General features: G+C 36.7%; 1 protein-coding gene across 2 annotated transcripts in view; it reads left to right on the forward strand.

Annotated features, from left to right (window-relative positions):
• The first annotated feature begins 323 nt into the window (after positions 1-323).
• The window catches only part of DCTN4 (dynactin subunit 4), a 33,024-nt gene continuing 20,494 nt past the window's right edge, over positions 324-12,853 (forward strand). The window contains exons 1-5 of one of the 2 annotated variants that reach the window (XM_027545935.1): positions 324-522; positions 3,055-3,125; positions 5,248-5,426; positions 10,305-10,348; positions 12,433-12,540. In XM_027545935.1, the coding sequence (XP_027401736.1) occupies positions 388-522; positions 3,055-3,125; positions 5,248-5,426; positions 10,305-10,348; positions 12,433-12,540 (537 nt within the window). In that variant the 5' untranslated portion in view covers positions 324-387. The remainder of the gene's footprint in view (positions 523-3,054; positions 3,126-5,247; positions 5,427-10,304; positions 10,349-12,432; positions 12,541-12,853) is intronic. The other variant, XM_027545934.1, reaches the window with a different exon arrangement.

Consider the following 12,853-nt stretch of genomic DNA (forward strand, 5'->3'; position numbering starts at 1 on the left):
GAGAGCGGGAGAGTTTTAAATAAAAGAGCAACCTTCCTGTTAGAAATGAAGGAAAGAACAGTACTGAGTCTGTCTGGATTTGATCTGCGATTCCACATCTAGCAAAACAACGTTCTGAGCTCCGTCCGGGCGGTTGACACTCACAAAAATGCCGGAGGGGGACGAGCTTGGGGAGCCGAAGTTTGGAGGACAGGCCCCAACCTAGGGTAGAAAGCTGGTATCCCAGCTGAGCATGCGCATTTTGACTTTCGTCCTGCGCAAAGCCCCACTTGCTCGGAAAGCTTACGTCAAAGTCTACGTTGAAATACGTAAGGAAGGAAGCTAGGAAAACGCCGGCCCTCGGGTCACGTGATGCGACGGGAGCGTCGTTGACTCCTCCCCCACAAGATGGCGTCCTTACTGCAATCGGAGCGGGTTCTCTATCTAGTCCAGGGAGAAAAGAAGGTTCGGGCCCCGCTGTCGCAGCTTTACTTCTGCCGCTATTGTAGCGATCTGCGGTCGCTGGAATGTGTGTCTCACGAGGTAATGCAGTCGTCCCGTGAAGAGTGTGTGTGTTGGGGGATGGGGGAGGCGTTCCCCCTAGTCACCGCGACCAGCGGGGAAGTTCTGGCAGTTGGAGGCGGGTAGTCATTTTCCTGGCATGCTGATTGGCTTTGTCTTCCGTCACTCAGTTTTGTCTGTGATTTAATTTGCTTATAATTTGTCACTTGGAAAGGAGGAGCGGCCTTGGGTGGGGCTGAGCGGCCTTTCTGTTCCAGCGCGTCTTCTGATTGGACAAACTAGACTTTGGGGACCCTGGCCATCTGCTAGGGGGTTTGGTAATTGGGCAGGTTGTGGGGGGGAAAGATGTGGGGGTGCTTAGTTAAGGCCCCTTGAGGGGCGAGATACGGTCTTCCCAGGATTGATTGAGGTAGTGGGAAAGTCTGCGGTCGTTCTCATCCAAGCGCCTCCTATCCTGGAAGTTCTGCCTGTCCCTCCTTGGGCAGAAACCCCGCCTTCTGACTGCCTTGTTCTGTTTCCTGGCCCAGCCCACGGCCTGCTGCAGAGAAGAGGGTTGGGATGGAGTGAGCTGAGAGAAAAGCGTTTAGAATCGGATCTCTTGTTTAAGAAGCTCAAAGTATTATATTTATGGCGCTCCTCCTGGGGGTACATTCCTGTCCTTTACTGATACAAGTGGGCTTTGGAGGTGGGATTGCTCAGAATGTAGAAGACCCCACCCTGGGGAGGGAAAAATCATCAACGAATAACAAAGCCCCAAAACGTCTGCAGCACTTGGCACGTGTTCATTCAGTAAGCTTTGGGGATTAAAAGACGGGTTAAGACATAAATCCTGCTCTTGAGTTACTTGCAGGCTCCTGAAGGAAAAGCTCATTAGTATTAATAATACATAGTTTCTGCTTATTCAGTACTTTCTGTATGCCATGTGCTTTACGTAATCTTCTTTAATCATTCTACAAACCAACAGAATAAATACCTTTTTTAAAAAACCACTTTACCGTTATAAGGGGTTTCATGGTGGCTCAGTCTGTAAAGAATCCGCCTGCAGTGCAGGAGACGCTAGTTCGATACCCGGATGGGGAAGATCCTCTTAGCGGAGGGCATGACAACCGACTTAAGTATTCTTACCTGGAGAATCCCATGGACAGAGGAGCCTGGTGGGTTACAGCCCAGGGGTCGCAAAGGGTCGGACAGGACAGAAGTGACTGATGACTCTTGTACTTCACAGTTAAAGAAACACACATAATGTTTGCATTATGTCACACAGCCAGAAATTTGAGGAAGGAAGGAAGGACCAGGATTTGAAACCAAGCAGCCTGATTCAGTGGACTTCAGTCAGGATCCCTGGACTGTTAAAAATGCTTATGAGAATATGTCCTATACTATAAGCCATTTTACACATTATTAATTACAATTTTATTGAGAATATTTTTCATACTATTCAGAATAGTCAGAAAAAGCAGTTAAATAACACAAGGGAAAAAGAAAAATCAATGCTGTATTATATACAGCATTTGTTTTTCTCTATTAGCACTTTGTATGCTTATCCCTTTGGCAGGTCCTTTGTCTCTATGATGCCTCCCTGTCCAGCTTCACCTCCAGAATTTACTGATTAGATTCTCATTTGGTGATCAGTAGGGAGCTAGTTTTCATAATCTGTAAGGACACCATCAGCTAGGACATTCAGTCTGTGACTGTATCTTTTATGGACTGGTGTGCACCTGTGAAACAGAAGCCATTAGGGTTTGGGGAAGGATGATGCCAATGAGGGCTGAAGCAGTCCAGAAAGTTCTAATGGGGAGCCTAAAATTGGAGCTGCACTTGAAGGGAGGAGCATAATTCAGAAAGGAACAAAAAGAAATGAATTACATTTTGCCTTTTATGATAAGTAAGTGCAAATATAAGTTAACAGTACTGTATTTGTGTTCCTGGTGACTATTTGAGCAGCAACTTCATCAGTGAATTTAATTTTTATACTATGTTTTCGAGCTAAATACAATAAGACTATCTTGTTAACGTAGTAGTTTAATTTGCCATTTAAAAATCTCTAGTTGGTTGGCTATAGGTGACTTTGTAACTGTTAGTTTATGCTTTTCTTCAGTGAACATGTAATAAATATATCAGTAACTAGAGAACTTTTAAAATCTCTCTTAACTATTAAAGTGCAGTCCAGTTATTGCAGTCCCATAAAGCTAGATTAGATAAAAGGATATTTGATCACAGCTTCATAAATTGGATTATGTGTTAATCTATTTAGATTATCATAGAGTCTTCTTTAACATAAACATAGTTTAACATGTCTAATACATAAAACCCTGGTGAAAGGGAATAGGAAAATTCAGAAAAGAAAAATAAAAGGATTTCAGGAAATTCAGAGGTTAAGAAAAAAACAGGTGATTTTTATAAGAATAAACCCTATGCTGGAAACAGTCCAAGTTCTTTGCCACAACGATGGTCTCTACCTGCTGCTGCAGAATAATTTATTTTAAATTTCACTATTTGTTACAGGTATATACACAAGCCAAGATGATTTTTTGATTTCTTGTTTCATTCTAGGTGGACTCCCATTATTGTCCCAGTTGTTTAGAAAATATGCCATCGGCTGAAGCCAAACTAAAAAAGAACAGGTAAGACTGGGATCCATTTTTCCTATTTTCCACAGCTATGTTTTAATAGCTGGTAAGAAAACACATGAAATTAGCTGTTTTTCTTTTTTCAGCATCATTTTTTTTGCCAAAGGTGACTCTTGCATTTAAAAAAAAGTAAATTGTATTTTATAACAGTTTTGGACTTAAGAGTATTGTGAAGATGATACAGAGAATTCCCTTTAATCCTCACCGTGTCTCCCCTGTTGTAAATGTCATATATTAGTATGGTATTATTTGTCTCAATTGATGAATATTATTGGTAGCATTATTATTAAATTTAGATTTCCTCAATTTTTCTCCTAATCTCATTTTTTTGTTCTAGGATCCTATTCAGGATACCCACATTGTATTTAATAGTCATATCTCTTTAGGCCCCTCTTGCTGTGAAGTTCTGTTAGACTTTCCTTGGTTTTGAGGAGTACTGGTAAGATATTTTGTAGAATGTCCCTTGATTGGAAGTTGTCTGATGCTTTTGTCATCATCTGAGAGAATGTGTTATGGGGACGAGGATCACATAGGTAAAGTGTATCTCTCACCACATCATATCAGGGGTGTATACCACCAATATGACTTTTCACTGTAGATGTTAACCTTGATTACTTGGCTTGAGCTATTGTTTGTCAGATTATTCTGATGTAAAGTTACCTTTTTTTTAATCCCCTTTTCGTTTTCCATACCATACTCGGGAAGGAAATGTACTAATACAGCCCACATTTAACTAGTAGCGAGCTATGCTTCCCTTCCATAAGAGCTATCTCCATGAATTATTTGGAATTCTTTTACATGGAAGATTTTTCTCTTTTTTCTTTTTTATTTATTTAATCATTTACTTAAAGCAGTGTGGACTTGTGAATATTTTTGTATACTTCAGGTTATACTCCAATACTACTGTTTTTTTTTAACTCAGGTTGTTCCAGCTTTGGCCATTATAACCCTCTTTTAGTAGACTTCTGTCTCCCTTTGGCGTACCCCCATCATTTTATGGCATTGAGGGGGAGTGAAGCGTTATTCAGTTGTTTGAGAAATTTCCTACTTACCCCAGGCTTACCTATATTTTCTGTCCCAGAGCCATTTCTCCAAGGAGCCCTTGTGCCTTTTACTAGAGATTGGTATTAAAAATCAAGATCTGAGTAGTAGATATGCTCATTGTTACTGGTGCCATTTTGGTTTTTAGCATGGTATGGAAGTCCTTTGCAACCAGTCACACCTTATACCTCCATGGGTATAAACCACTATTTGTCCTTCCTGTCCTGGAGAAACAGGTCCATATAAACCAGCTTTGTATGCCATCCATACCTTAGTTTTATCATTTAATCCTCAAAGTATCCCTTTAAGGTAGGTACTATTATTATTCTTACTTGAGAATATTGTCCAGTAGCAAAATATCACAGAAAATTGGAGTTATGGAACTTTAGAGCAAGTCTATGACTGAAGGTACAGTCTTGATCATCTCAGATGGTAGAAAAGTAGAAAACTTTCTACTAGAAAAACAAAAAGGCATGGGGGCCACTGTAGGGGAATGTTGACTGGTTCACTAGGAAAAGTAATGCCTGAAGAGAGCAGAAAGCCCTGAAAATGCCACCCTTCTGAACCATTTCACCTTGGTAGCATTATTTGGTTTCTGTTTCAGCTCTCTGGCACAGCAAACAAGCAGTTATTTTCCAAACCCAATTTCACAGCTTATTGAATTGTTGGCTCTCAGTTTTCCATTGTTCAATTGGTCTCTCCTGTCTAAAGTCATAAGCTGTGACGTTTCTTTGTCCACAGAATCTTTGTGGTCTGTGCGAGCATAAGAAGAGTCTAAAAGTTAACTCCAGACTGCTAACAGTGATTCCCTCTGTGAAATAGGCTTGGGTCATGCTGTAGTTATCAGGAACTTTGGTGATGATGGCACGTTTTAAAAAATAATTAGCATGTAATGTTTTTGAAATTTTAAAACAGTTTATAAAAGTCTCTACAGAGTACTTTTTGATTTCTTTTTGTTTGGGAGCCACCCTTATATTTCTCTCTTAAATTCCTGACATACAGAACAATGTCTTGACGTAGTAGATGCTTGGTAAATATTTGTTGAATGAATCAGTGGTTGTTTGTTGTATTCTAGATGTGCCAACTGCTTTGACTGTCCTGGCTGTATGCACACCCTCTCCACTCGGGCAACAAGCATCTCTACACAGCTTCCAGATGACCCAGCCAAGACCACCATGAAGAAAGCCTACTATTTGGCCTGTGGATTTTGTCGCTGGACATCTAGAGATGTGGGCATGGCAGATAAATCTGTGGGTGAGTGAGGTGGACTTCAGCATGAGATTTTGTGAAATCAGCAGAGTTGTAATTGCACACAAATCATGAATTCTGTTACTTGTTGGGAGGTAGGTGATAAATTCAGAGTATTTTGCCACTAAATCTTCTATGTTCCCAAATTCTCATATTTATGACCATGATATTTCATTGGAAACTGGGTATTCTTAAGGTTGGTAAAATAGCATTTATATATCTGACATGTTTTTTTACAATCAAAAGATTAATGTTCTTCATAAAAAATAATTGCTGCTGATGGTGAAATACACCATGAACAAACTTAAAAGATTAAAGTGGCCAATCGTATATCATATTTAACAGACTACAGATAAATAACCAAAAATAAGGAACCCTTATAAATCAATAGGGAAGCTACCCAAGAGAAAAAAAAAATTATCAATATGAACAGCAGCCTCAGAAATGGAAATAAAAATGTTCAATAACCAGAATGTGCAGAAATCATTGGAATTTATTTTTTTGCACACAACTTGGTGAGATGATTTCTTTTAAGTCAATAAATATGCAAAAGGATATGTTTCAGTTTTACTAGTAATCAGGAAAATGCATATTAAAACTTAATCCATTAATTTGGCAAAATTTTTAAAATCTGGTAGTATGACAGAAATATAGGAAAATCGTTTGTCTGCTACCACCTAAGATAGCAGTTTGACATTTATTAAACTTTTAAATTGCTTTTATTCTTTTCCCCAAAAATTCCATGTCCTGGAACATTCAAACACATGCTTAAAGAGACATCTATATATATCATAAGTGATACAGAAAAGTTATGTGTGTTTGGACCTAAAGACAGTCTAAAATGTTAATTACCTTTCCATCATTTTTGTGTTTCAAAGCAGAGGTTGCACTTAATCTTTACTAGGAAACTTCCTTTATTTTTTCATTTTCTGTACTCCATGGTTAATAACAGAGACACACTCTTTATTACAGTCAGTTCAGAATCTTGAGTTGCTATTTGTTTTTTATATAAACAGTAGCACTGCTAACTCTCCATTGTCTTTTTTCTTTCTGAAATTTCATTAAGTTTCTAAAAATTTTTTAGACTTACTAAAAATTACCATTTTTAGGTTTTCATTAAAAATGTCAGCTTACCAAGAAGGACCTGTTGTATAGCACATGGAACTCAGTGTTACGTGCTAGCCTGGATAAGAGGGAGGTTTGGAGGAGGATGAGTCCCTGTGTATGTATGGCTGAGTCACTTCGCTGTTCACCTGAAACTGCCACAGCACTGTTAGTCGGCTGTACCCCAATACAAGATGTTTAAAGTTTGAAAAATAGTCAGCTTACTAATACATGAGGAAGCCAATTAAAAAGCTACTATGTTACTTGATGTAACTCAAATAAAGATGGACATTAGGTAAAAATTTCCTATAGTTTCTTATATAACTTGGTAGTAAAAATGGGTGAAGTTCTTTCAGATTCAACTCTGTTCTTAAAACTTCATTCTTGATTTTCTCGAGTTTGCGCTTTGGTGTAGAAAGCCTGAGCTCTTGGTTGTTTTCCTAATTTCATACATTATATTGATAAAACATTCTTCAAAAACAAAAATTTAACAAACAAGTTTCTTAAAGTGTTTGTTGGCGGGTAGGTATTTCCTGAAATATGATATTTATATTGGAAAGTTTCTGTACCATCTTTTTAGATTGTCAGTAAATATTTGTGTCTTAATGTCAGTGTAGCAAGTAAATTGTTTAAATTTGTTTATGAATTTAAGTTAAACGTAAAAAACAACCTCAAAGTGGCACTTAGTTCAGTGAATTCAAGTATATTTTTTCCATGTTTGTATTTTGTTTGTTTTTATCAGATTAAACAAAACCTAGAAATCCAAATAGATTTCTCAGTTTGTTACTCCGTAAGTCTTTTTTTGATACTTTTTGAACTATAAACCATTAGGATTGGATAATTTATTTTTTAGAATTTAAAGCCTGTGCTTATTTCTAGAAATCTAGCTTCTGTAAGGGTATCTTGACAGTGATAATTGAATACTCGGAGCTCTTAAGAAGTACAAATAATTTCATTTCTTCCATGATGTCATTGGTATCTGAGAAGCCCTGAAACCACTTTAGTTACAACTATTTGTTTATTTATAAGTAAGCCTTTGTGTCAGTAATGTGCAAAAACTTATAATGAGATCATAATGGCTCTCAAATTTGTGTTTAGAATCAATCAGCAGTTCTAAAAATGCAATTAGGTAAAACTTAAGATTTTTCTAATTACTGAAACATTTTTTTCACATAATTATTTTTCATGTTTGCCCTAAGTAAAACAGCTTTTAAAATATAAATATTGTACTAAAGGTTGGTACTGCTGCCATTTCCTGCAAGGAGTTACAGTATCACCTTCAACAGGAGTCGTTTTTATTTGGGAAAAAAATTATTTTTGTAAAAATAATACACATTCATCAACTTACCACTCAGCTTAAGAAATTAAACAGAACTAAAACAGTGTCAGCCCAGTATAACCTTCCTCCCATTCCATCTGCCTTCTGTTTCCTAGAGAGAGATGGTCATCAGTCTTGAATTCATGTTTTCATCAGTTCTTTACATATTTTTGCAGTTCTCCACATAACATATGTAGCTATTAGCAAGTGTGTTTCTCAACTTGAAACAAACAGAACCTTGTTTTATGTATCCTGCTACAACTTCTCTCTATCCAGTTTGTTTGTGGTGTGATGGTAGTGATGGTCAGTGATTCATGCCTGGCTTAACCACAGTTTACTTCTTTAGTCTCTTCCGAATGGACGTTTAGGTTGCTTTCAATTTTTTGCCTCTAACAACAGTGCTGTTAGAATCATTCTTACATGTGTTTCCTGTCACAGGAGCAAGGATTTCTCTGCATAACTTAAAGTAAAATTGCTGGTTGTAAGATGTGTACATCATTAGCTCTCCAAAACGTGTTTACCAATTTTTGCTCCCACAAATATATGAGTGAACTATTCACTGCTCCACATCCTTGGCAGCTCTTGGTACTGTTGACTTCTTTCAAGTTTTTCCAAATTCATGGTTGTGAAATGGCACTTCCTACTTTTTTTCCCTTTTTTGGCTTAGCTTTATTGAGATATAATTTACATATAATGAAACTCAGCAATTTTAAGTGTAGAATGCTTTGATTTTGGACAAATATGTATAGCCACATAGCCACCTCCACAGTAGTGATATAGAATATTTCTGTCACCCCAAAAAAGTTTTCTCATGCCCCAGTCAGTTCCTTCCCCGCACCTCCTGGCCCTTGACTACAACTAATTTGCTTTCTTTCACTGTAATTTTGCCTTTTTTAGAAGTTTACATAGTTGGAGTGTTTTAATCTTTTGTGTCTGGCTTCTTTCTCTTAGTATAGTGCTTCTGAGATTCTTTCATGTTTTTGCTGGGTTTTTTTTGAGTTGTATTCTATTGTATGGGTATACCATATTTTGTTTATTCATTCTGGAGTGGATAGACACTGAAATTTTTTCCAGTTTGAGGCTCATATGAATAAAACTGGTTATGAACATTTGCTTACAAATTTTACTGTAAATATGTATTTTCATTTTTCACAGGTGTTTACCGAGGAATTGAATTGCTGAGTCATGGGGTTAAGTGTTTGTTTACCTTGACTGAAAACTGTTTCTCTAAGTACAGTTAGAGTACTGTTTCTCTAAGTACAGTCAGGCTGTACAGTTTCACGTCCTCGCCAGCAAAGGAGGAGAGTTCCATTTTCTCAATAACCATTAGTACTGTTGGTCTTTTTCATTTTGGCCATTCTAGTGAGTATAGTGATACTTCATTGTGGTTTTAAGTTGCATTTTCTTAATATGCTTATTTGCCATCTATGTATTTTTTTTGGTGAAGTGTTTGTACAAATCTTTTGCCTATTTGCCTGTTTTTAAACTGAGCTTTTATCTTTTTTTGAGTTATGAGAGTTCTATATTGTGGATACAAGCCCTTTGTTGAATATATGTTTCACAGATATTATCTCCCAGTCTGTGGGTTGCCTTTTTATTTTCTCAACAGCATCTTTTGAAAAACACAAATTTTTAATTTTGATGAGGTTCAGTTTATCAATTTTTTTTATATATAATTTGTCCTTTTGTGTCTTAGTGGAGAAACTTTAGCTTAACCCAAGGTTGTTAAGATTTTCACTTTTGTTTTCTTCCAGGAATATTATGTTTTAGCTTTTAAGTGTGAGTTTATTACCATTTCATGGCAAATTTTGTAAATGTTGTGAGGTTAAGGGTTGAGGTTAATTTTTTATAAATTTGTGTAAATTGTTACAGTACCATTTGTTGAAAGTATTCGTTACGGTTTTACTTTCAGCTTTCTGGAATAATTTTTTCCTTTATGATTTGTTTGTGCTTTTGTTTCTTATGTTAAGAAACTCTTCTCTAAACCAAGGTCATAGAAATTGCACAATATTATAGGTAAGGGCAAATTCTCTGGAGTCAGACTGCCTGCGTTTGAACTGTGGCTTTATTACTTACTATCTCCTTGACTTTGGGCAAGTTATTTAACTCTCTGAGCTTCAATTTCCTCATTTGTAAAATGAGACTAATAATGAAAGTCCCTACCTCAGAGGGTTATTATGAGAATAAAATGAAGTTTGATACATTTCAAATACCTGGCAGAGAAATTATACATGTATTAGTTGTAGAGGTGGTCCTAGTGGTGGTTATTATTATCACCATCATTATATTTAAAGAAAGAATTTAATTCTAAGCACTCTGGCCTATGTAATTTCTAGGACTCTTTCTTGAAAATTCTGTGATTTTATGTTTTTAAGTTTAAGTCTGTGGCCTGCAGATGACCTGTTTTTGTGAAAATAAAATCAGATTATGTAAGCCTTGTTTAATATTCCTTTATTTTTCAGCTAGTGGTGGTTGGCAGGAACCTGAAAATCCTCACACGCAACGGGTGAGTAAAGGGTCATCAGAGAGAGGATGACATGAGGAAAGATGAGGAAAAAGACCATTTTATCAGTGAATATGGCTTAGGCTTATAAATCCATGGTGTGTGTTTTGGTGTCTTTTACACTTAGAAAGTGCTTCTCGTGTAAGACACTAAATCATAATGACAGTTTTTTTCCAGCCTGACTTAAGTTAATAGAGAAACCTAAGAGTAATTTTATTTCTGTACGCTTGTGAATTGGAAAAAGGAAATAATATGTTTCTGTTTTCCATATACCCATGAACTAAGTTAAAGGTCCATTTGTTCTCAGAAATATCATATCATCAACATGTAAACATATCAGCATATAAACATCTTAAGTCTTGGAAACACCACTAATTTAGAAGATGCTCTTGAAATCAGTAGCAATCATGATGTAGACATCCTTTAATAGTTCACAGTGAATTGATCTCTGCCGTGTAAATTAGGACTGATTTTGTTGCCTCGGAAGCAGAGTATTAGAAAGATGGTGAAATGTGATTGAAATGAAGTTGTACAGTCAAACTGGAAATTAAATAATAATTAATAATTATTCACCTATGACCTCAGCTAAAATTAGAAATACTGAAAATATCCTGGATGGGAGTGTATCCAGTTGGACCTTTTCATATACTATTGTCAGTGTGAACTAGTACAGTTTTCTTGGTCTCTCAGCAGTATCTACTTCCTGGACTCTGACATACAGAAATACTTGTACTTATGCACGAAAATATGTATATTCAGTTACCAAGCAGTTATCAAGCATATGCTCCATTCTGTGTGTCAGGGACCATGCTGAGCAATAGGAATATATGACCTTTCCTCTCACAGAGTTTAAGACTGATGGGAAAACAAAATCAGTTAATCCCCAGGTAAAGGAAAAACTCAAAGTAATGTGAAGGAGAGAGAAGCTGTGCGTGTGAGCATTTATTGTAGGGAATTTGAATTAGATAAGTCTACATCTGAGGATTGCACTAGGATCTGAGGACAACAGGCAGAGAAGGGAAAGAATTTAGGGTGGAGGAACACCCAAGGCAAAGAGCTTGTAAGTGGAAGGAGCAAGTTGTAGACCAGTGGGCAAGTGTGCCATAGTGGAGCGTTGCGGTAGGTGAATAGAGAAAAGGATTTGGAGTCAAACTGTGCAGAACTATGTGGACCAAGTTAAGGCATTTGAGAAGCCTTTAAAGCAGAAGAGCTGACAGGATCAGATAAGTGTTTCTAAAAGATAATTACTGTTGACTTGATAGAACAAGAGTGGGTATCAGGAGACCATTTAAGTGCTCTCAGAGGAAATGGTTAAATACCTTTAGGACACCTGTACCATTTAATAAGATGCAACCTTTAAAAAGAATGAGGTGAATCTATTAATATATGTACTGAGTGGAAAATTCACACATAAAGTAAAAAAGTTTTAAAAGAGCAAGTTTTTTTCCCCTTATATGAAAAATATAAAGATCTATATTTATTTTGCACATATAAAAATTCTATGTCTATGCCTGCATTTTTTAATGTATACAGAATATATCATACCTGTGCCTGTGTGTAAGAAAGATTTCTAACCTGTAGTAGTGGATACCTGTGGTGAGGAGAAGAATGAACATGGGCATGAGACATAAAAGAGAAATTTTCTTTTCTATTCTTTATATTTCTATACTGCTTGAACTTTTCACAGTTGTATGTCTTTTATGATTAAACTATATTTTTGAAATGAAAATATATGTTGGAGTCGAGAAAATAGAGTATGAAATGTCACACTTGGAAATAGATGGTCCCGTGGCCATGCCAGGAAAATAGGATTGGTTGTGAGGGGAATTAAGCAGTGAAGTAAAAGAGCAGTGAAAAGAGAACATGGAATTTTCAAGCCTTTTCATTGCTCATTTCTTCTGTTGTTGAACTTGAAAGTTCCATTTCAATTCTGAAAATAGATCATGTAAGGAAGACCGATTCTTTTCTGGGAGGAGACACTTGCCCACTTTAATGTGTCTTTTCTATTCATTATATCTCTAGTCAGTTTACTTGATGTATTTCCTAAGCTTCTTGTTAGCTGTTTCAAATACTTTGATTTCTTACAGATGAACAAACTGATTGAATATTACCAGCAGCTTGCTCAGAAGGAGAAGGTTGAGCGAGATCGCAAGAAACTGGCACGGCGTAGAAACTATATGCCTTTGGCTTTTTCGGTGAGAACTTGGTATAAAGAGGAGTTTCCAATTCACTGATCAAGACCAGTATGGCATAAGAGTGGTGAACATTTAAGAAAGTGGCCATTGTCCCTGGATTCCTGAATGATGGCTAGCAAAAAAAGGTCCCTTAGGTGATAGGTGTCTAAGTCCAACGGGTATGCTTTTGCCATATCATTAGGTCTGTGAGTTCTTTGAGTTTTAAGTACATTTGTGTTTCTTTCTCCATCACTCCCCTCTATATCTTCTTATTTCCTAAAGAGGTTACTATTAGTTTTGTAGGCACCCACATTTACAGCTTTTGCATATTACA

This window comes from Bos indicus x Bos taurus, chromosome 7 (genome assembly GCF_003369695.1).
Source record: "Bos indicus x Bos taurus breed Angus x Brahman F1 hybrid chromosome 7, Bos_hybrid_MaternalHap_v2.0, whole genome shotgun sequence".
In the NCBI taxonomy this organism is placed as follows: domain Eukaryota; kingdom Metazoa; phylum Chordata; class Mammalia; order Artiodactyla; family Bovidae; genus Bos; species Bos indicus x Bos taurus.